We start from the raw sequence: 23,708 nt of genomic DNA, 5'->3' as shown, positions 1-23,708 counted from the left end.
GGAAAGAGATTGTTCCTTCAACTCTCGAGTAGCCTGACTTCAGGACGTCACTGAGTCACCCAGGACCACTTCTGCATCAGGGAACCAGGGGCCATGGCTTCCTTTGATCCTAAGCATGGCAGCCTTGACAGGCCCCTTGTACACCAGGCCTTGGGCCCTGTTCTTCTGGTGGGCAGGCAGGTGGGTGGGCACCAGGCTCAGGGTGGAGGCAGGAAGAATGAGAGATGCCACTTGATGCTCTAATGGCTGCCAGAGAGCTGCCGCTTTTGTGCAGGTAGTGAGTTTTACAGCCTGTGGGAGTTCTAATTACAGAGCCAATTACAAGCAGACTGATGGGTCTAGCTTTGAAGGGCCTGGAAGAACACTGCACTGTCCTCAGGCAGATGAGGAAGGAGAGGAGGGGTAGCAGAGAAGGGGGGAGGGGAAGAAGAGGATGCCAGCTGGCTTTGCTTCTTGTTACTGAGCCCTTTTCCTTACCTCAGAGACCTGCAGACACACACTCACACACACACACACACACACACACACACACACACACACACACACAGAGCCTGGTTTTCTGACGACAGAGGCATTAAGAAATTTCACTTCTGTGCTGGATTTGAGTCCAGTATGACCCCATTGGACAGCTGAGGAAACTGAAGCACAGTGAGTAAGTCACCCAGGGCCCCCACACCAGGGACTGAGGGAGCTGGGGCTCTAGCTCAGGCCACTCTGGCCAAGACTACCTCCATTCCCACAGAGACATAGCCTTTCTCGGGGCCAGATGAGTTGGGGTCCTGCAGTCAGCCCCTCCACTGGGCTGCAGGAAGGACTACATACTGTGGACTAGGGATGTGCATGGTTTATGAGGTCACCAAGAAGGATGCCCTTCGGGGTCACAAGGACCTCAGCCACTGGGCAGACTCTGTTCCCCCTAATCTAAGCTCAACATTCATAAGCTTGCTGGTCTCAGCCTGCAGATGCACTTAGAAGAGACAGCCGGGGGCCAGGCAGTAGTGCAGTGGGTTAAGCGCACATGGCATGAAGCACAAGGACCCGCGTAAGAATCCCAGTTCGAGTCCCTGGCTCCCCACCTGCAGGGGGGTCGCTTCGCAAGCGGTGAAGCAAGTGTCTATCTTTCTCTCGCCCTCTGTCTTCTCCTTCTCTCTTCTATCCAACAACAACAGCAGTAACAACAAAAGAAGGGCAACAAAAATAGAAAAGATGGCCGTCAGAAGCAGTGGATTCATAGTGCAGGCACCGAGCCCCAACGATAACCCTGGAGGCCAAAAGAGAGAGAGAGAGAGAGAGAGAGAGAGAGAGGCAGCCAAGCTCATTATTGCAATTTCTGCCAGGGACACTGCCAGAGGGCTCCCATCTGAGCTGGAGAAGGCCGTGGCTGCCCCTGGCCCCCCAGTACTGCTGACCTCTAGCCCCTCCAGCTCTGTCTGCTCCTTCATGCAGAGAGGAAAGCAGTGATGGCCTCCAGCCAGAGCTCAGGTGTCTATAAACACTCGAAGGTGAAACAGAAAACCTTCCCGGAGCGATTTTCCTACTTGATCTTCTGTCTCATGTGTTCCCTGTGGGATGCACAAGAAACCCCTCTCTGAATAATTCATACTGCCTCTTTTTTTTTTATCAGAAGGACAGGCATGGGGTGCCTCTCCCAGAAGCCAGGCTCCAGCACGAGCATGGAGCTATGAACAGCTCTTTACAAATCCCTCTTCTGACAACGAGACCAAAGCCAAGAGTCAGTCAATAGTTCTTGTCAAGCAGGCACCTGTTTAGATAATATGTGACATTTTTAATAAAGCTGCATGGGAACTATAAGGTGCTCAGAAAGGAAGTGGGAACAATTTAGAGGCTGCCATTTTTGTATGGGCTTCTCTCTGTCTCCCTCTCTCTCCCTCCCCCTCCCCCTCTTTAAACTGAAAATGCCTGCCTTTGGCTTTTTATTGAGGGTGCACCTGCAAGGTGCTAGGCACTTGTTATGCCAACTATTCCACTGAGTTCTCTCTACTATGAGACACAGCTGGGTCACACCTCAGCTCCTTCAGGTTCAGTCACTTCCCACTCAAGGTTGCCCAGGAATTGGGACAGGGTCAAGTTCAAGTGCAGGTTTGGCTGAGAAGTGCACTCTTTCCCCATATTGGGGATACTGGAACCTGTCTGTCATTCTTCTGCTACAGACCAGCAGCGCCCGCCCTGCCCCTTCTCCACTTCACACAGCCACCATGGGAAATGACAATAGCCGACAGAACAGTTTTAGAGTCACCTGAAGAACAGTCCACGCTAGTTACAGAATCATGCCGTCTGGGTGTGGGATGGAAGCTTGAGGGGGGGAGGGGAGAGGCTCTCATTTTATAGGGAGGAGCCAAGAGCAGAGAGTTTGGGACCCCAACAGGAGTTTACAAATTAGCATACAAATGACTTCAGCCTGAGGCAGGACACACAGAGAAGGGAAGGTGTAAAGCACTTTGAGCAGGACTTTGAGCAGGACTTTGAGCAGGTCACTCTCTTTTTGACTGCTGCTTCTTCCGGTCAGAAGCACCTCAATGGGAGGTGTGCCAGGTGTCCACCATGGCTACTTCTCCTGGGAACTAAACGCATGTGACTCTGCTAGCTGGTGAACTTTTAGACCCCTCTACAGCTATGAGCAATCTTTACCAGAGCTGATAAATGTTTATCTTATGGGACTAAACTTTTGATAGCTATACTCAGACTTTATGGACCTAGCATACTCTCAACCCTTTATAATTGCTTATTTTGCCTTTTACTTGTTTCACCCTAATAAACCTTGTATTGGTTAAACCCATCCCCAGCTCCCCACTGTGAATCCTTTTACGTGCCACAGCAGCCCCCACAAAACCCCTTTTAAGTTAAACAACAACAAGAAAGCAGATGGGCTTCCTCAAAGTTCCAGTGAGCCTGGGACCCCCAAACCCCAGACTCCTGATGCTTACTCTTCTGTGTTCCACACCACTAACCTCGAATACCAGGCCCAGTGAAAGCCACCTCACAGGGCTTTCCTTTGGGGGGAAGCGGGTTGCTATGCTCGGCACCATGGCCCAGGGACTTCCTCACTGGGACCCAGACAGCTCACCCCACTCACAGGACAAGGGGGACAGGTCCACTGGTGGCAGGTCCACTCAAGGTCTGATACGGATCGGGGGGGTCCTCCAGGTGGTCAGTCTGCTCCCCCAGCTCACTGAGAGGCAGGCCCCAAGCACCTAAACAGACCTTGCCCTCTGCAGAGTGGAAACTGGGGTGACTCACGTAGCCTCACCTGGCCCCTTGCCCCCATAGTCACTGGCCTCAGAGACGTGGAGTCTGGGGGTCTCTTGAGGGGAGAGAACTCCTCAACTTCCAAAGGGGACTTTGGCTTTTGTACTGGAGTCTCCTTGGCATGTGGGAAGCCTCTGGCGTAGCTGCTACAAGCAGTATAGAGACCAAGATGATGCTGACATGGGCCAGGGCCCCCTGAGAAAGGCTTTATGAAGCCTGAGCCATGGGGGGGGGGTTGGGTGTTGCCTATGAGACCCCTCAGACTTGCCCTGGCAGCTGTCTAGGCTGAGCACTGCTCAGACCGGGGGGCATCATTGTGCTCACTGCCTTAAGCCATGGGGCAGCCTGGCTGGCAGGCTGAGTGTGGCCTTTGGATTGGGAAGTGGGGTCAGGCACTCCCTGCCGCTTCCCAGGGCCCTCCCTCCGGCTGGCAGACTCACCAGTCTCTGCATGCTCTTTATGTGGGTGGGGCTGATGGCTAAGGCCTCTTCGTACCACCGCCGGGCCTCGTCCAGGTTCCCACGGAGCTCAGCCACCTGGCCACGTGTGTACAGCACGTTGTGGGACATCGGGAAGAGGTTGGCGGCCTCCTGGGTACAGGCGGTGGCCTCAGCAGGCTTCCCGATGCCAATGTAGACCTCGGCTGTGGGAGAGCAGAGGCGGGTCAGGTCTGTGAACGGCTCTCACTTCAGCTGAGGACACTGGAGACACTCACACTTCTGCCAGTGAGGTCTCCTAACCACTTGTCCTTCACACCCACAGGGACATGCAGCTAAGGGGCACTGCTGGGGCCACAAAGGGTCTGAGAAGCAAAGCAAAGGGCAAGCCAGGGTGAATCCTCAATGGACTGTCACCTGTCACAGCAGAGACACGTGTAGCACTGCTTCACCACTCATGAAGTTCCTTCCTGCAGGTGGGGACTGGGGGCTTGAGCTTGGGTCTTCGCAAGTGGCGATGTGTGCACTCAACCAGGCTTGCCAAGAATTTTGCCTTGTGTCTATGATATGTACTATACCTCACTCCAATTATTAAAATTTGATTTATGTTGTGGTCTTTTTTTCAAAGAGTTTTTTAAAAAAAATATGGTTATCATTCCTTTCTTTGTAGCATTTGAGCTTCACATAACTTTGGAAAACAACTATTCAACTTTGCTTTAGCTTATCTTGTGTTTTCTTTTTTTCTTCCGTTTAAGATAGGACAGATAGAAGTTTTTTTTAGATATAACAGCTAGAAATTGAGATGGATGGGGAGATAGAATGGAAGAGAGAAAAAGAGATACCTGCAGGTATGGAAGAGAGAAAAAGAGAGACCTGCAGGTATTTCTCATGAAGTGTCCTCCTTGCAGGTGGGGCATGGAGGCTTGAACCTGGGTCCTTCCACATGATAATATGTGCACTTAACCAGGTGGGTCACCTTCCAGCCCCCTGTCTTGTCTTGTTTTTGACCAGAGCACCACTCAGTCCTGGCTATTGGCAGTGCTGGGGATTGAACCTGGGACATCTGGCTTATAAGTCCCTGGCCAGGGAAGTAGCTATAGATATAAATCTTGCCAGTAATAGGTCATGAGCCTGGGCCTCACCACACCAGGGAAAGCTGTGTTGCTGTGCTGTCTTTCCCTCTCTCCCTCTGTCCCTCTGTCTCTGTCAGTCACTCTCTCTGAACATGTTATCCTGGAGCAGTGAAGTTTCAACACCGACTTCAACTGTACCCAGTGTATAAAGAAGCTCAGAAGGGTGCTGGCCCCTCCATTTCTGTAGGAAAGGCCCCTGGCTAGATAGAAGGAGGCAGGAAAGCTGAATTTGAGTGTCTGATGCTGATTGCACCTGAAGACGAGTCTCGCTCAGAGCCAAGTGGCTTCTTCCTTAGAGAGCAGACCTTACTGCCCACTATGGGCGGGCCCGGGCTGGTTCAGAGCCCAAGTCCTTCCCCAACCAAGCAGCTTCTTGGTGCCCGTCTTTCAATTTCCATACGGGGATGGCAGCTAAAAATGGCTCTGCGGTAGGTGGTTAATTTCTGCTTGTTAGTTACTAATAATTATAGCTTTTGCTCTGACACCTCTCACAGTCCAAACCAACAGCTATTTTTAGATGTGCAAGATCAGATTTTCTGATTTCTGCTGGGATTTTAAAGCTGTGATGCTTTGTAAGTTCCTCGGTCTGGCCTTTCCCTGGTGCCCTCCCCTCTAACCCCTCCAGCCCCTCAAGGCTACAATGGGCCAAGGGGGGGATCCTGGTGGTGTGACCAGCATGCAGAGTGGGAGTCCTACCCCGACAGAGCAACCTAGATCAGCCACCCCTAGTGGACCCGTCCCTTACACTACCCATAGGTTAATTTTTTCAAATTTACTTATTTATTAATATGAGAGAGCCAGAGCATCTCTAGCATGTGGTGTGCCTTGCTCAACTCTGGCTTATGATGGTGCTGGGGACTGAACCTGGAACCTCAGGACTTCAGTCATGAAAGCCTTGTGTGACCATTATGCTATCTCCCCAGTCCTCCTTTTTGTTTTGTAAAGGTTCATTTTATTTATTTTTTAAAAATATTTATTTATTCCCTTTGGTTGCCCTTGTTGTTTTATTGTTGTAGTTAGTATTGATGTCATTGTTGTTGGATAGGACAGAGAGAAATGGAGAGAGGAGGAGAAGACAGAGAGGGGGAGAGAAAGACAGACACCTGCAGACCTGCTTCACCGCCTGTGAAGCGACTCCCCTGCACATGGGGAGCCGGGGGCTCGAACCAGGATCCTTACGCCGGTCCTTGCTTTGCGCCACCTGCGCTTAACCTGCTGCGCTACCGCCCGACTCCCAGGTTAGCTTTATTTATTTCATATGAGATATTGGAGAGGAAGGGAGGGAAGGAGGGGGGGAGGGAAGCTGAGTAGAACTCTGGTGCATGTGGTAGCCTCTGGTGTGCAAGTCCTGTGCTCCACCAGCTGAGCTGTCTCCCCAGCTCCCGGAGACTTTTTTACAGGGTCAAGCTGGTGAGATTCAATAGATTGGCTGTGAAAGAGGGTGAACAAAGTGGGGGACTCCTGTGTTTGAGGCTTGGGCCTGGGGGAGACTGGTGACTCCGTCTTCCACACTGGGAAGATGGGTGGAGTGGGCTGAGAAGGATGTTCTGGGACCAGGGAGGGAGAGTAACCAGAGTCCTGAGTTGACCCTGGAGGCACCAGGTGCCTGAGAACATGCAGGCAGCTGGATATGCAGGCCTGCACTTCGGAGATGGACCAGAAACTCAAACTTAGGAGTGGAAGTAAAGCCAGGGGGGAGAAGCCTGGGAGGAAATGTGGGTGAGAAAGAGAATGGCCTGAACCCCCAAACTCTACCCCCCACACAGCCCCACACGCACACTTAAAACTGGGAGAGTAGAGGAGACATGAGAAATCCAGAAAGGAGTCCCTCAGCGGGGCAGCGGGGTTGTCCTGGAAGTCAGAGCGTGTGTCAGAAGAAGTTTAAACCCCTGGGGTCTGGCAGTGCCACCTGGCTAGTCTGTTCCCACCCCCCTGAGCTTTCTGCAAAAGGAGACCACCTTGGCAATTATCGACTCTTCACTTTTATTTGGTTTTTCCAATTCCAATATTATTTTATTGAGGAAACGTTGACTTAGAGGATTGTTTTGTAATTTCATTTGCTTTATTCATATGATTCACATATGAGTGAAACCATCTGGTCTTTTGATCCTTACTTTACTTAGCATAGTCACCTCCATTTCTATCCATTTATCCCAAGAGATACAATCTTATCTTTTGTAATTATTGAGTAGCACTCCATTGACGATATAACCCATAATTTCCTTTTATTTTTCCTGAAATATTTATTTTTTTAATTGGGAATGGTCTACAGTACTGTTGTTAGCACATGGACACAATTTCTCATTTCACCATGATAGGTGTCTGCGAAACGCCCTCAGCTCCAGCTTGGGTCCCTCCCACCATCACCAGGACCTCAAAGCCTCACCCCTACCCCTCCATGTCCTCCTTTCCCAGAGTCCCTTGCTTTGGTGCAATACACCAAATCCAGTGCACGTTTTACTTTGTATGTTTCCACTCTCTGATACTGTTTCTTAAATTCTGACCATGTGCGATCACCCCATATTCATTCTTCTCTTTTTGGCTTATTCTACTTAACACGATTCCGCCAAACTCTAAGATGAAGTGGAGAAGATGGTTTGGTCATTCTTAACAGCTGAATAGTATTCTGTTGTGTATATATATATATATCTCACGACTTTCTTAGCCACTCGTCAACTGTTGGATACCTGGGTTGCTTCCAAATTTGGGCAGCTACAAATTGTGCTATGAACACAGGTATACACACATCTTTCTGGCCATGCAAAAAGATAGTTCCTAAGGACACATCCCCAGGAAAGGAATTGCAAGGCCATAGGGTAGGTCCACTTCTAGCCTTCTGAGAGTTTCCAGACTGCTTTCCACAGGAGTTGGACCAATTAGCATCCTTACCAGCAGTGACTCTGCTTTTTATTGTCACAGGGTCCATTTCCACATTTCCCCAGGACTGGTGTCAGTCCCTTTCACCCTCTGCCAAGCCATCCCCTTATTCCACCATTAGGCCATAGGTCTCCAGTCTCCCTTAAGTGCCCCTCCCTTTCCTGAGTCCCTATCTTCCCCTCTCCTCCCCTCTCTTTTCTGTCTCTATCCAAAATAAATAAGATTTAAAAAATACTAAAAGTATAAATAAAAAAGTGCTAAGCAGATCTGTGGTGGTAACAGGCAGAAGCCATGAAGACAACTCCAGACTGTTCTTCCCCCACTGCACTGTCAAAGTTCTGCAAGTCTGATGACTTGTTGTGTTGTTGAGAGTAAGAGAAAACACACATTCGCACACAGCTGGCGATTCTACTGACAGCAATGTGAAAGAAGTTACCAATAGTGAGAGCTCATACACTTTGATCCACCATTTCCACTGCAGAAGTTCATCTGAACAGAACAATATTTATGAAGGTGCCAACTGAAGCACTGTCGGCAGTAGAAAACTACTGGAGGAAAATTCAATTAGAAATGAGAAATGACCTAACATATTGATCAAAGGAGGACTGGCTGAATTCTGGAAAATTCACAGGATGGATGCAAATCATGCAACTGTTTAAAAAAAAAAAAAAGCACAAGTTAGGGCCTGGAGACAGCTTACCAGGTAAAATGCACACCTTTCATGCACTAGACTTGTGCTGAGGGGTCTCTGAGCAGTAGAATCATGCATGCACAAGCTCCCAGGTTCACTCCTCAGCATCACTTTATTTTTTAATTATTTTTAAATATTTATTTATTATTGGATAGAGATGAGGAGAAATTGAGGTGTGGGGAAGAGACAGAGAGATACCTGCAACACTGCTTCACCACTCGTAAAGCTTTCCCCCTGCAGGTGGGGACCAGGGGCTTGAACCCGGGTCCTTGTGCACTGAAATGTGTGTGCTTAAGTAGGTGAACCCCTATCTGGCCCCCACTATCTGGCTCCCAGCATCACTTTATAAAGTAATATATAAACAAACAACCCGGGCCAGAGGCTCTGGGGTCTGAGGTATCAAGGATGGTGGAGGCCATAGAGGAAGGGGCTGGTGGCTGGCAGGAAGGGGTATCCTGCATGAGCAAGCATCCGTGGTCCACCTGGGTTTGAGCTGCCTGCTGGAGCTCCGGACTCATTCCTCAGGAATTAGCTGGAGACTCATGTTCTATTCAGGATCTCTTCACTATTTGGACATACAGGGGTCTAGGGACCCATCCAGAGCAGCCTAGAAATCTGAGGTTATGATTGTGCACTCTTAAAAGACCCAGATCTGAGGCCATCTCGACTCTGGGCCCCCACTACACTCACCTCTCCAGAAACAACAACCAAGGGAGAAGACCCCCTCAAACGCCATAGAAATACAGTACAGTCTGGAGGGTGGGGGTGGTCAGACCTCAGTCTGACTCATTCTAGGAGGTGACAGTGTTGCCAGAGCTGAAGCAGGACACAGCTGATGACTTTTGTCTACATAAACAAAAGTTTATGTAGAAAGTGGGTCACTTTCAATCTGCCTCTCAGAGCAGCAGTGCTGAAGTTGCACAAGATGACGTCTCTTATAGTTCAGAGGAAGCTGCCAGCTTTCTGCGGTCCTTCTGAATCTGCCTCTTTGGAGGCTGTGTCATGTAAGGATGGGGTTCTCAATCCTGACTCAAAAAAGAGTTGCTGCTTCAAAAGAGAGTGATGATGGTGCAAATCCTAGAAAGATTCTACCTCGGCCCGTTCATCCGTGTTACACGGATGCTCTGTCTGTCTTCTGCCTGGAGTTTCTAAGGTAAAGGATGGCTTTCTTTTCCACAGTCCAGTGCCACCAGTTTGAAGGTCAAAAGCCATATTTGTCAGCCAGTGAGAGGCCTCTTCTATAGCAATGGGAAAGGATGCTTGTCCCACATTCATATAAAAGCTCGAGAGTGCCAAATGGAATCCTACTACCTGCCACGTTCTTCTCACCATCTGACATGCAGCTACAAAACAGTCTCCCTCAAACTGGTGACAGACCACTGAAAGAGGAGCAAAGGCCCCCTAGGAACTGAGTCACGGGGCCAAACTGTCTCCAAGTAATACTCAAGCCATTCTCCTTTTGCAGAAACAAGTAAGAGAGAAGCAGCAGCTCTGAGGACAGGGAGCAGGCTCTGTTTACAAGGATCCCCTCTGTCCCCACCACGGCCCTTCACCACTGCATCCTCAGTCAGGTTTGAAAGGCAGCTCGCACCCCCACCAGCCCTGCAGACTCAGGACGGTCTCCACTTGCTCCTTCTGTCCCCTGCAGATGGCACCGGACAGGTGCCAGGCCTGGGAAGGGGCTGGGTTTTCCTGCCAGGGAGCATGAAGGAAGGCCTCCCCGCTGTGCCCCTGCCCTGGAGGCACTCTCTGCTGCGCTGGCTGGAACCTGGATCAGCCAGCTCATTCATGAGTCATTCGGCTTTTGCCCTGCTGCTTAGAAGAATATAATTTGCTAATTTAGCCGGTTGTTACGGCTCAATTAAAGATGCCAACACAGAAAGGGCTGGAATGGGGGACTTGCCAGGGCCAGGTAAATGGCACTATGTTTTCATCTGTTAGCCCCCCCCACCCCCCACTTCCCACTTTGGCTTCCAAACAGGGCTGGCACCCCACAGTTAGCCTTGGCAGGGAAGGAGCCCACAGATGGGCAGCGTTGGGTAAGAAGGCTCTCCCAGCCAAATCTGGGCTTTCCCCATGCCCTGCAGACCTGAGCCTGGGCTGGAGGGCCTAGGGGAGACAGCAGGGGTCTAGCTGAGTCAGAAGCCGCCCTCAGTGTAGAAAGGCAAGTATGTACAACGGGTACCATCTCCGCCTGCTTCACCTCAGACTGTGTACAGAGACGTCAGGCAGGGAATGCCAATCCTTCACCCTCATCACTCGGGTGAGACCTTTCCTTTCATAGGATTCTCTAATTCCATTCCAGGTGGTTCACTTCCTAACAAAGTCCCAAAACCTAGATGTAGGCCAGGTCCCATAAGATAGAGCATATGTTCACATGCATCCATAAATTAGGGCAAAATATATACCTGAAAGCAAAAAATACACAATAGTCTGTAGTGAGTCAGTATCAAGTTCCTAATGAAAGGCAAGTATGTAAGCTGATTGGTGCCATCCTTCATGGGCATCTCTGAGTGATGAGATTCTCACTGCCAGAAGCCTGAGGGCTGGGCTTGGACAGTGCCTCCCACTCCACAGAAGCAGCCTGTGAGCCTGGCAGAGAGGCCACCTCCTGCCCAGGAGTGGGGGGGGGCATCAAGTGGCTCACTTGGCAGATCACATACTCTACCATGTGAGGGGACTGGGTCTGAGCTCCAGATCAGCCTGAGGGAGCACCTCCACAGGCAAAGATTCACGAGTTGTGGAACAGTGCTGCAGTGTCTCTTCTCTCTCTCCCTCTCCCTCTCCTCTTCTAGCTAAACAAAACAAAACAAAACAAAACGCATTTTCCAGGAGTGGTGTTAACTGCAGGCATAGGGTCTCAAGTGCTGATCCCAGTGACCAAGAAATAAAAATAGGCGCCTCTGTGCCATCAGTAGGCCCTTCTTCCTTGGACCCCAAGACCCTGCTGCCAGGCTGCACAGGGAACTGTGCCCCCCAACCCTACGACACAGAGGAGGAAGGAGGCTGAGGGGAGAGCCTGTTCAGTGAAGAGAGCTCCACTGGTTCCCCCAAAGACAGTATGGTGGGGGGGGGCTCTCTGGTCCCCAGAACCAAACACCCCTCCCAGCCTCTCCCTGGGGCTCCTGGGGTTCAGTGCTGAGAGTCCCACCTGGTTGCCTATTCTGTGCATGCTCTGGGTCGGCAGGACTGAGGTGAAGGGACCCCAAGTGAGTCCCCATTGCTGAGGAGCGTCAGAGCCCACCTACAGGCAGTGTGGGTTACGGAGGACCCTACAGCAGGTGTGTGTGTGCAAGAGTGGGGGTGGAGGGTACCTGCGTGCAGCCAGATCTGTGCCAGTGTCATCCAGGGGTGCAGCGGGCCCTGCTTAGGGGCACTGCTCTGCAGGGATGAGGCCACTTCCGACAGCGCCTGCTCCACTCTCGAGGCGGCAACCGATGTGGCGTGGACTGAGCCTAGGAGGGTTGGGGGCCAAGAAGTGGGTGTCAGATGGGGAGGGAGACCCAGCCAGCCAGCCCACCAACCCTTCCCCCTCCAGATACGGGTTCGAGGAGAGGGACACACAGCCCTCCCCTGGGAGACACATCACAGCTGCAGGTCACCACTGCCTGAAGCCCCGGTCTCCATCCCCTGCTTCCCCAGGGCTGGGCAGGGGAGTGGTGCTCGATCTGGGGGTGCCAGCCAGGGGGTGGAGACACAGCCTTGTGCACGTGTTGGTGCCACTCTCGTGTAAACTGCCCACCTCCTTCCCTGGTCTCTTCCATGCGGCCACAGCACCCCATACTTGGGCTGAGAAGCCACAGGAAAAGCACCCCGCACCCAGGCACAGGTGGGGAGCTGTGGCTAAGCCCAGAGCTGGACCCCGAGAGGGTGAGCTGCCTACACACCTGCCTGCCCCCCCCCCCACAGCACCTGTCTGCTCAATGTGCAGGGGAGTCTGGTGGAAGAGCGGCTATTCAGAAACCTGAGGAGGTAACACTACTGGATTTCACCTGGCCAGAGGCTCCCAGGTCCCAGCTTCAGTCTCAGGCACCACCAGAAGCCAGAGCTGAACAGTGCCCTGTCCCATCCCACTCTCTCTGGTTAAAATAAATACATACATCTAAAAACAACTATAACAAAAACCCTTTCTCTTCCCACTGACTTCCTGGTGTTCCCCGGGGTGGGAAGCCACCTCCGAAAATAGGACTGGCTCCCTGCCTCTCCCCAGCATCCAGGCTGGGGACGGGTGGGGTCTGGTCTTGGGGTGGACAGCAGGGGGGTCCTGGTCACTTCACTTTGAAAAGCTGCTGTTTGTTCCCACTGGAGGGGCTGCTATGGAGTCGAACACCGTAGTGGGGGTGGGTATCTGCAAACCAGCAGTCCGTCACCAGGGCCAGGATGGAGATGATGTGGGGTTTGTCTGCTGCGATGTGAAGGTGACGGGACTGCTCTAGCAACCTGTCCTTGGAGGTGTGTGTGTGTGTGTGTGTGTGTGTGTGTGTGTGTGTGTGTGTGTGTAAGGAGCCAGTGGGACACTCCACTGCTGGGGCTCCTCTGGGAAGAGACCAGCAAATCCCCCAGGAGTGCTGCCGCATAACAAGGGGGAACTGGAGACCCAGGGAACAGACATGGACTGCCCCCTTTGGGGGAAACAGCTCAGCTGGTAGAGCGTAGGACCTGCATGCCTGTGGCTCCTGGTTTCGTGGGTCCCAGTGGTACCCTGGCTTCTCTCTACATTCATGCACTTCTTCATCTGGAGATAAAGATTGTAAATGTTTTGAAAGAGTATTTACCTTTCAAGGCTGGGCAGTGGTACACCTACACCTGGTAGAATGCACGTTACAGGGCACAAAGACCCAGGTTCAAGTCTCTGGTCCCCACTTGCAGGGGGGAAGCTTCACAAGCAGTGTCTTGAAGCTCTGTCTCTCTCCCTCTCTGTCTCCCTCTCTCCTCTCAATTTCTCTCTGTCCTATCAATCAAAAAGAAAAAAGAAAAAAGGAAAAAGTGGTCACTGGGAGTGATGGATTCATTTTGCAGTTTCCATGCCCTCATGATACCCCTGGTAGCAATTCAAAATAAAAATAAAAAAGGCATATTTGAAATATTTTGTTCTTAATTCACTGAAACACATCATAATGTAAACTACTGCTCTGGGGGGAAATCTGCACATTTATCACCAGGTTCTACAGTCATCTTCCTATGGGAAGTTGAGACTTTGGGTGGTGCCAGGTTTACTTTGAGGACTAATTTTGTGTTTTGTCCACACACTAATGAGAACTATTGCTAGAGTGTTTTCTCCTTGTGGCATCTAGATAAGCCTGAATTAAATTCTTCATGTAATCATAGGCTCTCTTGGGAATAAGACCTGGCCAAGGACGAGATGCTGATGGCTGTCTGTTCAGAAGATTAGCCATGTTTCAGGCACTGTAACCAGTATTCATCACGCACTATCTCATTTAATGGTCACACATCTCCAGGCGGCAGGCAGCAAAGTCCTCTGCACTGGGCAATGACGTCACCGAGAGCTAGTGAATCAAGGTGATTTACCCAAAATCATGCAGTGGTAAGTGGCCAGGCCACACTCAAACTCAAGCTAGACTCCCAATCTCACCTCTGAATGCACCTTGTCTACGTAGACTGCTGGGATACCTCGCTTCTGCTCTCTGTGTTCCCCTGTAAAAAGTCCTGTGTTGTGGCCACTACTGGACAGCCCTCATGGTTTCAGCTGATGGAACTTTCTTTCCTGCTGGGTTGTGAGTGGTTCTAGAAGATAGGAACCATGCCTTCCCTGGACATGGCAAAGGGGCTAACGGTGTGGGGTCTAAAGCAGGTCCCTGGTAACTGCTTATGAAGTGAATGCACGAAGCCTGCTACTAGGCATGCCACTGAATGATATCTGGAAGCGTGTGCATCCACCATTTGGAGGCGCACCTGTGTGGTGGTGTCACTCCCAACAAGGGGGACTAAAAACTCCACCCTGAGCTTCATTCATGGCGCTGCTATCCCCATCTTTCCCACGACTGACTCATTTAACCACGGAGGATAACTGAGGTTTGCCAAATGAGCCCTCTCCTTCCTGGTCAATTCCCTTCTTGCCGTGTCTCACCTGGGCAGGGCAGTGTTCTGAGCCTGGAAGCTCAGAGCGCTCAGATATTTAAGGAGGCTCAGAGCAGGTGAGTGAGAGTAACAGTGAAATTATCTAACAGCTAACACCTCCCATCTCGGACAATAGCAATAAATCAAGTCATACCAATAGGTTATGATTTTGAGGGAAAAAAGAAACATAGTTACGAATCAGGATGGATATATCTGATTTTTGAAAGAAATCAATCAGACTAATCTGTGTCTTAGTGTTTCCCAGGGCTGAAATGGAAAGTGCCAGAATCAATGCTAGATGTTGATTTATGTGGGGAAAAAAAAAAAAAAAAACAGCACTATAAATGCTAGTTCTAGCCAGAGAGTTTTAATAGCACTTCCTTTTTTCTTCACTGAAGCAGATGTGCTTGCATGGCAAAGATGGGTGGAGAGGACTTCCCACCTCCCAGCCCTGCTGGGGAGTGGACAACTTGAGGATGGGGACCTGTGACCTAGAGCCCAGGGGACAGAGGATGGTGACATGGGGCCTGGGGCTGTGACCTATATAGCCAGGGGGCTGGGGATAGTGAAATGGGGTCCGGGGCCTATGACCTAGAGCCCAGGGGACAGAGGATGGTGACATGGGGCCTGGGGCCTGTGACCTAGAGCCCAGGGGACAGGGGATGGTGGCATAGGGTCTGGGGCCTATGACCCAGAGCCCAGGTCTGGTATGAAGCTGGTTGCTTCCTCTTCCTGTCCACAAGATGTCACTCAGGCACAGGGAGCATTATTTCTACACCTGAGTCTTCACTTGGGTCCCCCCCCCCCCCCCCCGTCCCCTGTGTGTGTGGGGGGGAGCTGGAGGAAGGGAGGCTTGGGGACAGGAGCCAGGAGCTGCAGGGGGAAGGCATCTCCCCATGTGTGTGCAGGGTCCCCAGGTTTGATGCCCAGCACTGCCTATGTCAGAGCAGTGCCCTAGTCTCTCAGTCATAATAAATCTTAAAACACTCCCCCCCCAAAAAAAAAAAAAAAAACAACCCTACAAAACCAGAACTATCAGAGCTTTTTAAAGCAAAAAGCGACAGTGAATTCCATGGCTAAGTCATCAACAACTATCTTTTTAAAGCAAAAGCGACAGTGAATTCCATGGCTAAGTCATCGACCTTGTGTTTCCACATCATTAACCTCCACTCAGATCCCCATGTCTTGGTCACTTTCCTTTCCCTTCAGGTCTGAGAATCCTACCCCCTTGATGCAAGGGACAAAGACATGAAAATCACCTCTACCAAGAACCTCGGGTCAACTCAGCTCACGTGTCAGTGTGAGATCCCTATGCCTGCCTGCACCGAACCCAGAGTACCTGGTCACACCCAAGTCCACCCCTTGGCTTGTCCCCCACATTCTCTCTGCCTGCAGTCTGCACCCCACTCTGCTGAGCAGCCTGCGACAGGCAAGTGAAGGCCACCCACGCCCCGAGGAGCTTGGGTTGGGCCCTTGGTGCCAAGTCCATTCAATCTTAGGAGTCAACAAAGCCTATTAGGTTTCCAGTCCTTGGAAGCCACACCCCCAGAAAATTAAAAAGAAAAAAAATAAGTACTGCTCCCACCTCTTAAAGGCCCCGGATCCTGAGCAGTCACTGGGATGTTTCTGCCTACCTGCCTACAAAGTGCCCAGGACTGCTGGTCCCCCACCCAGCTGATGCCACCGGGACCAACCCACAATGTCCTGAGGCACCAGAGGGGAGTGGTGACTATCCCCTCTGTTCTGAGAGGGAGGAGAGACACGAGGGCTCTCTTTCACTGCAGCCTCCAATCAGGCAGGTTTGCTCTGCACTGCTTTGTGAAGAACATTAGGTATTTGGAGGGTCCCCATACCTTAGGACCACCCCACCTTTGCTGGATGTTGGGGAACACTCCTGACAGCTGCCACCTCCCCTCTCCTTGGCATGTCCACCAGGGGGGTTTCAGTAGCTTCAGTGGCCACTGCCACATTCCCCCTCAATTTCCACTGATCAGGAACCTCCCCCTGGCTCCCAAGTGAACTCCACCCACAAATAACTCTACAGCTACCATGTGAGTCAATATGTCCCCTTTCCATGGAGTGAGAAAGATCAAGACAGGCAAGGACATGGGGACAATCAACCCTTGGTTCCAGGACAAGATCCCAATTCCCAAGTGACAAGGCAGAGCATGGTGCAGGCCTGACACCTGCCGGGGAGTCTTCTGCTGAAAAGGGAGGAAGTTCTTTCCAGGGAGAGCTCAGGGGAAAGCAGGAGAGACTGGGGTGTGTGGTCCCCAGGGGCATGCAGGGGGTGGGGCGGGCAGGGCAGGTGGTCATCCCAGAGCATAAAGGGGAGCCGTTCTCAGCCATGCAGGGTGGGGTAGGGGGTGTCAGCTGTCAGCAGGAGCCAGGCTGCGGTTCTGGGCTGGAGACAGTACCTCTTGGAGGGCTACAGGGCAGACACGCCACCTCTAGGAAGTCCTCCCTGCTATATACTCATGAGGCAGGGTCTCCGGGCTGTAGTGCCCTCCTGCCTGAAGTGGTCTCTGAGCTCAGCATGAGGGCAGAACCTCCCAGGTTGGGGCGATTCTAGGTCCCCACATTTCCACCTGGGCGCTACCTATGTGTGACTTATTCATCAGTGGAGATGCCACTCAATCTCATTTAGAAAAAGACCTCCCCAGCCAATCCAGAAAGATCTAAAAAGTAAACTTATCTTAGATGCCACTTGTTCAAAAGTGGTGAGAGAGAAAAACCAAATGACTCCCCCAAACTGATCCCTCAACGACTAAAACTGACTGCATCTGGGGGGGGGGGTTTCCATCCATCTGCTTAGTCTCTTCCCTTGGATCTGAATTCCTAAAGAGAACAGTCACTGCACCAGAATCAGTAACAACAACAACAACAACCACCACCTTGGTGTACTTGAACAACTTGGTGTCCTTGAACATGTTGGTGGAGGAGGACCTAGTGGAGGTTGAATTGTTATGTGGAACACTGAAAAATATTAAACATGCACAAACGATTGTATTTTACTGGTGACTATAAACCACTAATAATAAAAAAAAAAGAGCCTGGCTGGAGAGACAGCATAGTGGTGATGCAGAGTCTTAGGCTCTGGGGTTCCAGGTTCAATCTCCAGCACCACCAGCAGTGGTCTGGTGAAAAAAAAAAGTGTGGGGGGAGGAGAAGGAAAAGGAGGAGAAGAAAAAAAAAGCAAGCAAGAAAAACCGAGCCAAGAGCCCAAGGTGGCATCCTGGATTCTGGCATGTTCTTGGAGAGGAGAATAAAACAAAAATGTGGGCTGACCTCCCAAATGACGACAACTTGTCTACTCAGAAAGGGCGTGGGGGTGGGGGGGCTCTGGTCTGAGACAGCATGGGGTGGCCACTCTCAAGTGGGGCTTTATGCCTCCTGCCCTCCCCATGGGAGCCAGGGCTACATGGTGATGATTGCTGGCCTGGGCTGGACACCAGAACCATAGCTGGTCATCAGAAAGGTGAGGGCCAACAGAGCTGTCACGGGCCACTTAATGACGGGCACACAGCCTGGGGATCACACACAGCACATGGAGAGTCAGGAGGCCACCCCAGCAGGAACGTGGGGACCATCCATACCAAAACATCATGACAGGGAGTGTCACTGACTTCCCATCTTGCTGTTGTGGATGCAAAGGCCTGGGGTCCCCCCCCAGATCCAGGTCTCCTGTAATCCATGCTACGTAGCATGCTAATCGATGCTACGGAGACAGTTGAGTCCCCTGGATAAGTGTATCAAGCCTCAGAGGCCAGGCAGTGGTGTACCTGGTTGAGTGAATACATATTACTGTGCACAAGGACCTGCGTTCAAGCCCCTGATCCCCACCTGCAGGGGGGAAGTTTCATGAATGGTGAATCAGGGTTGCAGTTCTATCTCCCTCTTCCTTCTCCATTTTTGTCTTGTTAAATAAAAATTTAAACATTTCAAAAGTATATCAGACCTCATTTTGACAGTGAGGGCTTCCTGAAGATTTTAATGTGACCAGCTGGACCTCTTGAAGACCAAGTCCATGAAGGGCCTGGAGCAAAAGGACTCTGGCACTGAGGACGCCATCAAACATCCCTCTTTCCTTTTACGAACAAGTGGAAACCAGACATGAAGTCACACGTCAGCTGCTCTGGGTTTTCAACTCCCCAAGGATCATGATCTCCAGGAGCCAGAGAGTGTCAGGTTCAGGGCCCCAGCTCCCCACGGGTGGTGTCAGCGTTTCCCAACATGTAATGCTGACTCCACAGGGTGGAAACGGTGATGAAACAACTTGGGGACACCAGGTCAAGTGCAGAGTCTTGGATTTTTAAGCTGTGCGCTTGAGCTGAGAATTTCTAGTAAAGGGGTGCACCACTTCCTCCAAAATATTTGACCAGAGAGAATTAGTGGGTTATGAAAACTGTCCTTCAGAAAGAAGATGACAAAAGCTGGGGAGGTGGTGCACCTGGTAGAGCAGACATATCAGCGTGTGTCAGGACCTGGGTTCAAGCCGCCAGTCCCCACTCGCAGGGGGGAAGTTTCATTAGTGATGAAACAGTGCTTCAAATGTCTCTCTCTCCCTCTCAATTTCCCTGTCTCTACCCAGTAAATAAATAATAATAATAATAATAATAAAATTGAAACAGAGTGGGGAAATGGCTATCGGTGGGGTTGTGCAGGCACTGAGCTCCAACAATTACCCTGGTGGAAAAAAAAAAAGAGAGAGAGAAAGAACGAGTGGGAGGGAGGGAGGGAGGGAGAGAAAGAAGGAGGAAAGAGGAAGGAGAGAGACAGAGAGAAAAGAGAGACTGTAGATCATTAATCCCTCATTAAAAAAAAATCATACAAAGGAAAAAGAAAAATTTGTGGTTCGGGAGCTGGCACAGCAGCTTGAGTTATGGACTCCAAAGTATGAGGTTCTAAGTTTGATCAATGACATCACAGGTGCCAGAGTAATGCTCTGGGTCCGCACCCCGCCCCCTCAATTTTATGGTATCTGTTTAGCTTATTTTAGGAAAATTCAGGATAGAGTTGCTCTTTGGGGGGGTAAAAGACTGGTAGAACTGGGGAGGAATCTCAAGATCCAATTGGGGGGTTCCCTCTACCCGCAGACTTGCACACACCCCGCAGTGGGAGGGTGGCAGGGGTCTTGTACTTCTGACGGGTCCAGCAGGGCACCCTTGCCCTCCCTCAGGTGCTTTTCCTGCTGTGCCTCTGATGTAGTCCTCCCCAGGCAAGTACTGCCTCCTCAGTATTTCAAACCAAGCCGCTAGGAAATGCATCAGAGTCTGGGGGAGCGCAAGCGTCAGGAAGCCATGTCCACAGCCATGTCAGCATCTGCCACCCCACGCACACGCCCCAGGGTGGAGAAAGCGTGAGCCCGGAGCCCCTCCAAGAGCTTAGCAGAGAGATCAGTAAACTACTTACTAACTGAAAAAAGGGAGGGGAAACCATGAAAGGGAGCATCTGGAGAGTTGCCTTGGAACAACAAACCAAACTGAAAATTAAAATCCAGAAACCAAACCTTTGGAGAGAATCAAAAGTCAGGCAAGACAAGCAAACAGGGTTCTGATAACCTTCCTGACTGGAAGTCTGGCAGGAACTGGATTCCAATTTGAGAGCAACACAGATCTTTCCATTCACAGTGCTTCCCTGCCGCTTTATTCCTTTACTGAGTTATTTATTTTTTTTTACATAGAAGCAGAGAGGGAGAGTGAAAGAGACCATAGCACTGACGCTTCCTTCAATATGGCAGGGTCTGGGCTCGAACCTGGGTCATGCACATGGTGAAGCAGTGCACAATCCAAGTGAACTATTGCTAGCTCACTGGCTTGATTTTATTTATTGATTTATATTTATTTATTTATTTACACCAGGGTTAACTCTGGGGTTTGGTGCTGACCCTACAAAGACACCGCTCCTGGCAGCCATTTTTTCTATTTTATTTTACATGACAGAGAGAAACTGAGGGAAGTGGGGAGATACAGAGGGAGAGAGACACCTGCAGACTTGCTTCACCACTCACGAAGCTTCGCCCCTGCAGGTAGAGAGCGGCGTCTCAAACCCGAGTCCTTGTGCTTGGTAATGTGTGCACTTAACCGGATGTGCCTTTTTTTAAATTTTCCTTTAAACCAGTCAGGGCAATTGGGCATCTCCCTCTGCATCTGCATTCTGGCACAGGAAAGCTGGTTGGCTCATGTAATGTGTTTAGTTTTCAGGGCAGGAAATTCCAAAGGGAAGTGGGAAATAATCAGATGAGCAGTTTCCAGGGCTTTGAGAACACTAACCCCAGTCATGACTGCAATGCCTGGGGGACCTGGTGGAGTTTGAGTCCTGTGAGATTAAGACATGTTGGGAAAGAGACACAAAACCCCAGGTCTTGTCTAACTGCTCTTTTGTGCCCCCTCAGAAAGAGTTGGGGTTCAAAGTAATTACAAATTCAATCAAGAAATTCTACATGGCCTGTTTTCCTCCCCTTTCTTGATATAGATAGACGGTTTACAGAGATTCTGGGTGTTCTCATCTTAGTTAACACACCTGGCTCCATGCTAGGCCTCCCCCGGGACGGGGAGATGACTCAGATGACTCAGCGCTTCACAGAGATAAACCCTGGAGCTGCCCGGGACCCGGCACATCCGGCAGAAAGTCCCATGGGTGCTCGTCACCCTAACCATTTACTAATTAATCTGATACGGTGCTTCCTGGGTGGTGACACCATCAGTTCTGGAAGTGGGAGGGGTTGGTTCTTTGTTCAGACAAGAGTGGATGGGGCCAAGGGAGCATAAAAGCCGTTGTGCAATGACCTGAAAAGGGGGCAAGAGGGATGGGGTAAATGCTCAGTGTCAGAGCACAGGACTCGCCTGCCCAAGGTCCCCAGATGTCCCAGGTTCAAATCCTGGCATCACTGCGTGCCAGAGCTGAGCGGTGCTCTCTGGCCAATCTCTCCCAAAAATAAATCTTAAAAAAAAAAAGGTGTGGGGGCTGGGGAGATAGCATAATGGTTATACAAAATAGACTTTTATACTATTATGCCTGAGGCATCAAGGGCCTCTGGTTCAATTCCCAGCACCGCCATAGGCACGAGCCAAGCAGTGCTCTGGTTACAACAGGAACAACAATAAAATAAAATAAAATAAAATAAAATAAAATAAAATAAAATAAAATAAAATAAAAACATAACCGAGAAAGACTCAATGTAAAAATTGATTTTCCCAGAGTAACCAAAGTTGACAACTGGCTCTAAGCATTGTGTTGAGGGAAGTATAGGAAGTGGGTGATTTCCATTATGTACCTCATAGAGCTGGGGCCACCCAGAAGACAGGGCAGGCAGGTCAGAGCACCTCTGGGACAGACGGGCTGGGCTGGCTCTGCTGCCAGGTGTCAGATCAGCACACCTCTGCCCAGCCGTGTATGGGTGTACCCACCTCCCATCACCACTGAGGGTCGGCCTCCTGAGCTTTTGCCCCACATCTGACTCTATATTTGGAACAAAGATGAGCCCTTAGAAGTCGTGGATACATGAACTGGATTTTTTTCACGCAGTGCTGCTGGTAAAGGGGAGGGGAAGGAGGATGGAGTCTGCTGAGATCCAGATTTAGGCCTCATTTAAGGACTTCCAGTGTCTCATTTTAATACAGGGACCTGTGCTTTTTTTCTTTTTCTTCTTCATTTATTTCATCAACAGAAATCTAGACAGACTGTCCTAGAGCAGAATTTTGACATTCTCAAGTTCTTGAGAAAAATAAGGTCAGACTAAAAACACTGCTCAATATCCTGGCACAAGCTATATGACAAAGGCCCTACATTTTCCTTTCCTTGCAAATCGAAAAAGAAGTTTCAGCACGCTCTCTCCAAAGGCATGAACCACTGGCACTGTAATCACAAGGGGCATTTTATCAATCCAGGCTCTGGGGCTCCCACCTCAGACCTACTGCATTATAAACCTTGGGGTGGGGACCTTGGAACCTGCATTGTCATAGCTCTCTAAAGGCTTTGAATGAAAGGTCATACAACCATTATTTTTAGAATATGTCCTTGAGGGTGGGGCAAAGTAGGTAGAGTGCATATGTTACTATGCACAAAGATCTAGGTTTAAGCCTCTAACCCCAACCTGTGGGAGGAAGAAGCTTCACAAGCGGTGAAGCAGTGCTGCAGATGTCTTTCTTCCTCTTTATCTTAGTTTCATTCCCCTCTCAATTTCTTTCTGTTTCTATAAAAAACAGACAACAACAACAAAAAAGAATATGTCTTTAATTCCTATTTGCTGAGTCATTTCTGAATTCCTAAGCCAGATATCTTTAGGAGTTAGTCATCACCTGTAAAACAATATAATTTGCCTGTCCTTCAGTCATTGTTTTATTATTACTATTATTTTTTATTAGGAGATGGTTCACCAGTAGAGCATACTATTTACTTGCCAGACTCTGGGTTCGATCCTCGGTGCTACTATAAAAGAGTAGTACTCTGGTCTCTCACAGAAGCAAACAAATCAATCTTAAAATAGAATTGAATGCACTAATATCAACTCCAGGAGAGAACACAAGTATCCAGGATCTAGAAGCAATCTTCTAGAGTATCTTCTATCTGTTCTGTTCAAAACAAGCTTCTTTTACTTTTAGCAGTCGGGGTGGGGGCTGGAATAAGGGCACCAGTATCTGTAGCTTTTGGATTTCAAATTAATGAATTTTTTTTTCCCCTGGTGGTGAATTTGATGGTGTCTCTTGCCCAGCTTATCAGTTAGGAAGGTTATCAGAAAAATAAAACATCAGGCAAAGAGGCAGGTCTGACAAGAAAGGAGAAAACCAAAAACCATGTTTACACAGAGAGGGTTCCTGGCGGGGCCCTGGGTCACTGGAGAAGTGAGCTGCAGGGGGCCACACAAGAGTATCGGGTTTGGAAGGAGAATGGAGATGAGAAGACACAAACAGATGGAGAGGAGGCTCGGTTCTTGAGAGAGAAGAGGAGGAGGAGGAATCTGACACTAAAAGGGTAGAAAAGAAAAAAATGAAAGAGTAAAGGCAAAAAAATAAAGCCACTTCAGAAACGCAAAGAGAAAATAAAATTGTTGTCAATATACTCACATAGGCTGCAAAAAAAAAAAAAAAAATGAGGTCATGTCATACACAGTTATCCCTCACCGTGGTCAGAGATATAAGTGCTTTTCAAAGAAAACAAATTTGTGATTGCTTTCCTTCCTCAGTGGTTAATCGGTCTGCAGTCAGTGGTATGGTCCACTGAAAG

General features: G+C 49.9%; 1 protein-coding gene across 4 annotated transcripts in view; it reads right to left on the bottom strand.

The window, feature by feature from the left end:
• TTC7B (tetratricopeptide repeat domain 7B) overlaps nucleotides 1-23,708 on the bottom strand; it is a 137,366-nt gene that overhangs the window by 10,672 nt on the left and 102,986 nt on the right. For 2 of the 4 annotated variants that reach the window (XM_060181207.1, XM_060181210.1), the window contains 3 exons: nucleotides 19,896-19,946; nucleotides 11,720-11,860; nucleotides 3,708-3,910 (listed from right to left, as the gene is read on the bottom strand). In XM_060181207.1, the coding sequence (XP_060037190.1) occupies nucleotides 3,708-3,910; nucleotides 11,720-11,860; nucleotides 19,896-19,946 (395 nt within the window). Of the gene's footprint in view, nucleotides 1-3,707; nucleotides 3,911-11,719; nucleotides 11,861-19,895; nucleotides 19,947-23,286; nucleotides 23,449-23,708 lie in introns of all 4 variants that reach the window. The other 2 variants (XM_060181212.1, XM_060181208.1) reach the window with 2 other exon arrangements.

The sequence above is a fragment of the Erinaceus europaeus genome, chromosome 22, assembly GCF_950295315.1.
Source record: "Erinaceus europaeus chromosome 22, mEriEur2.1, whole genome shotgun sequence".
Taxonomy (NCBI): Eukaryota; Metazoa; Chordata; class Mammalia; order Eulipotyphla; family Erinaceidae; genus Erinaceus; species Erinaceus europaeus.
The sequence above is the reverse complement of the archived record's forward strand: the minus strand, read 5'-3'. Positions and strand labels throughout refer to the sequence as shown.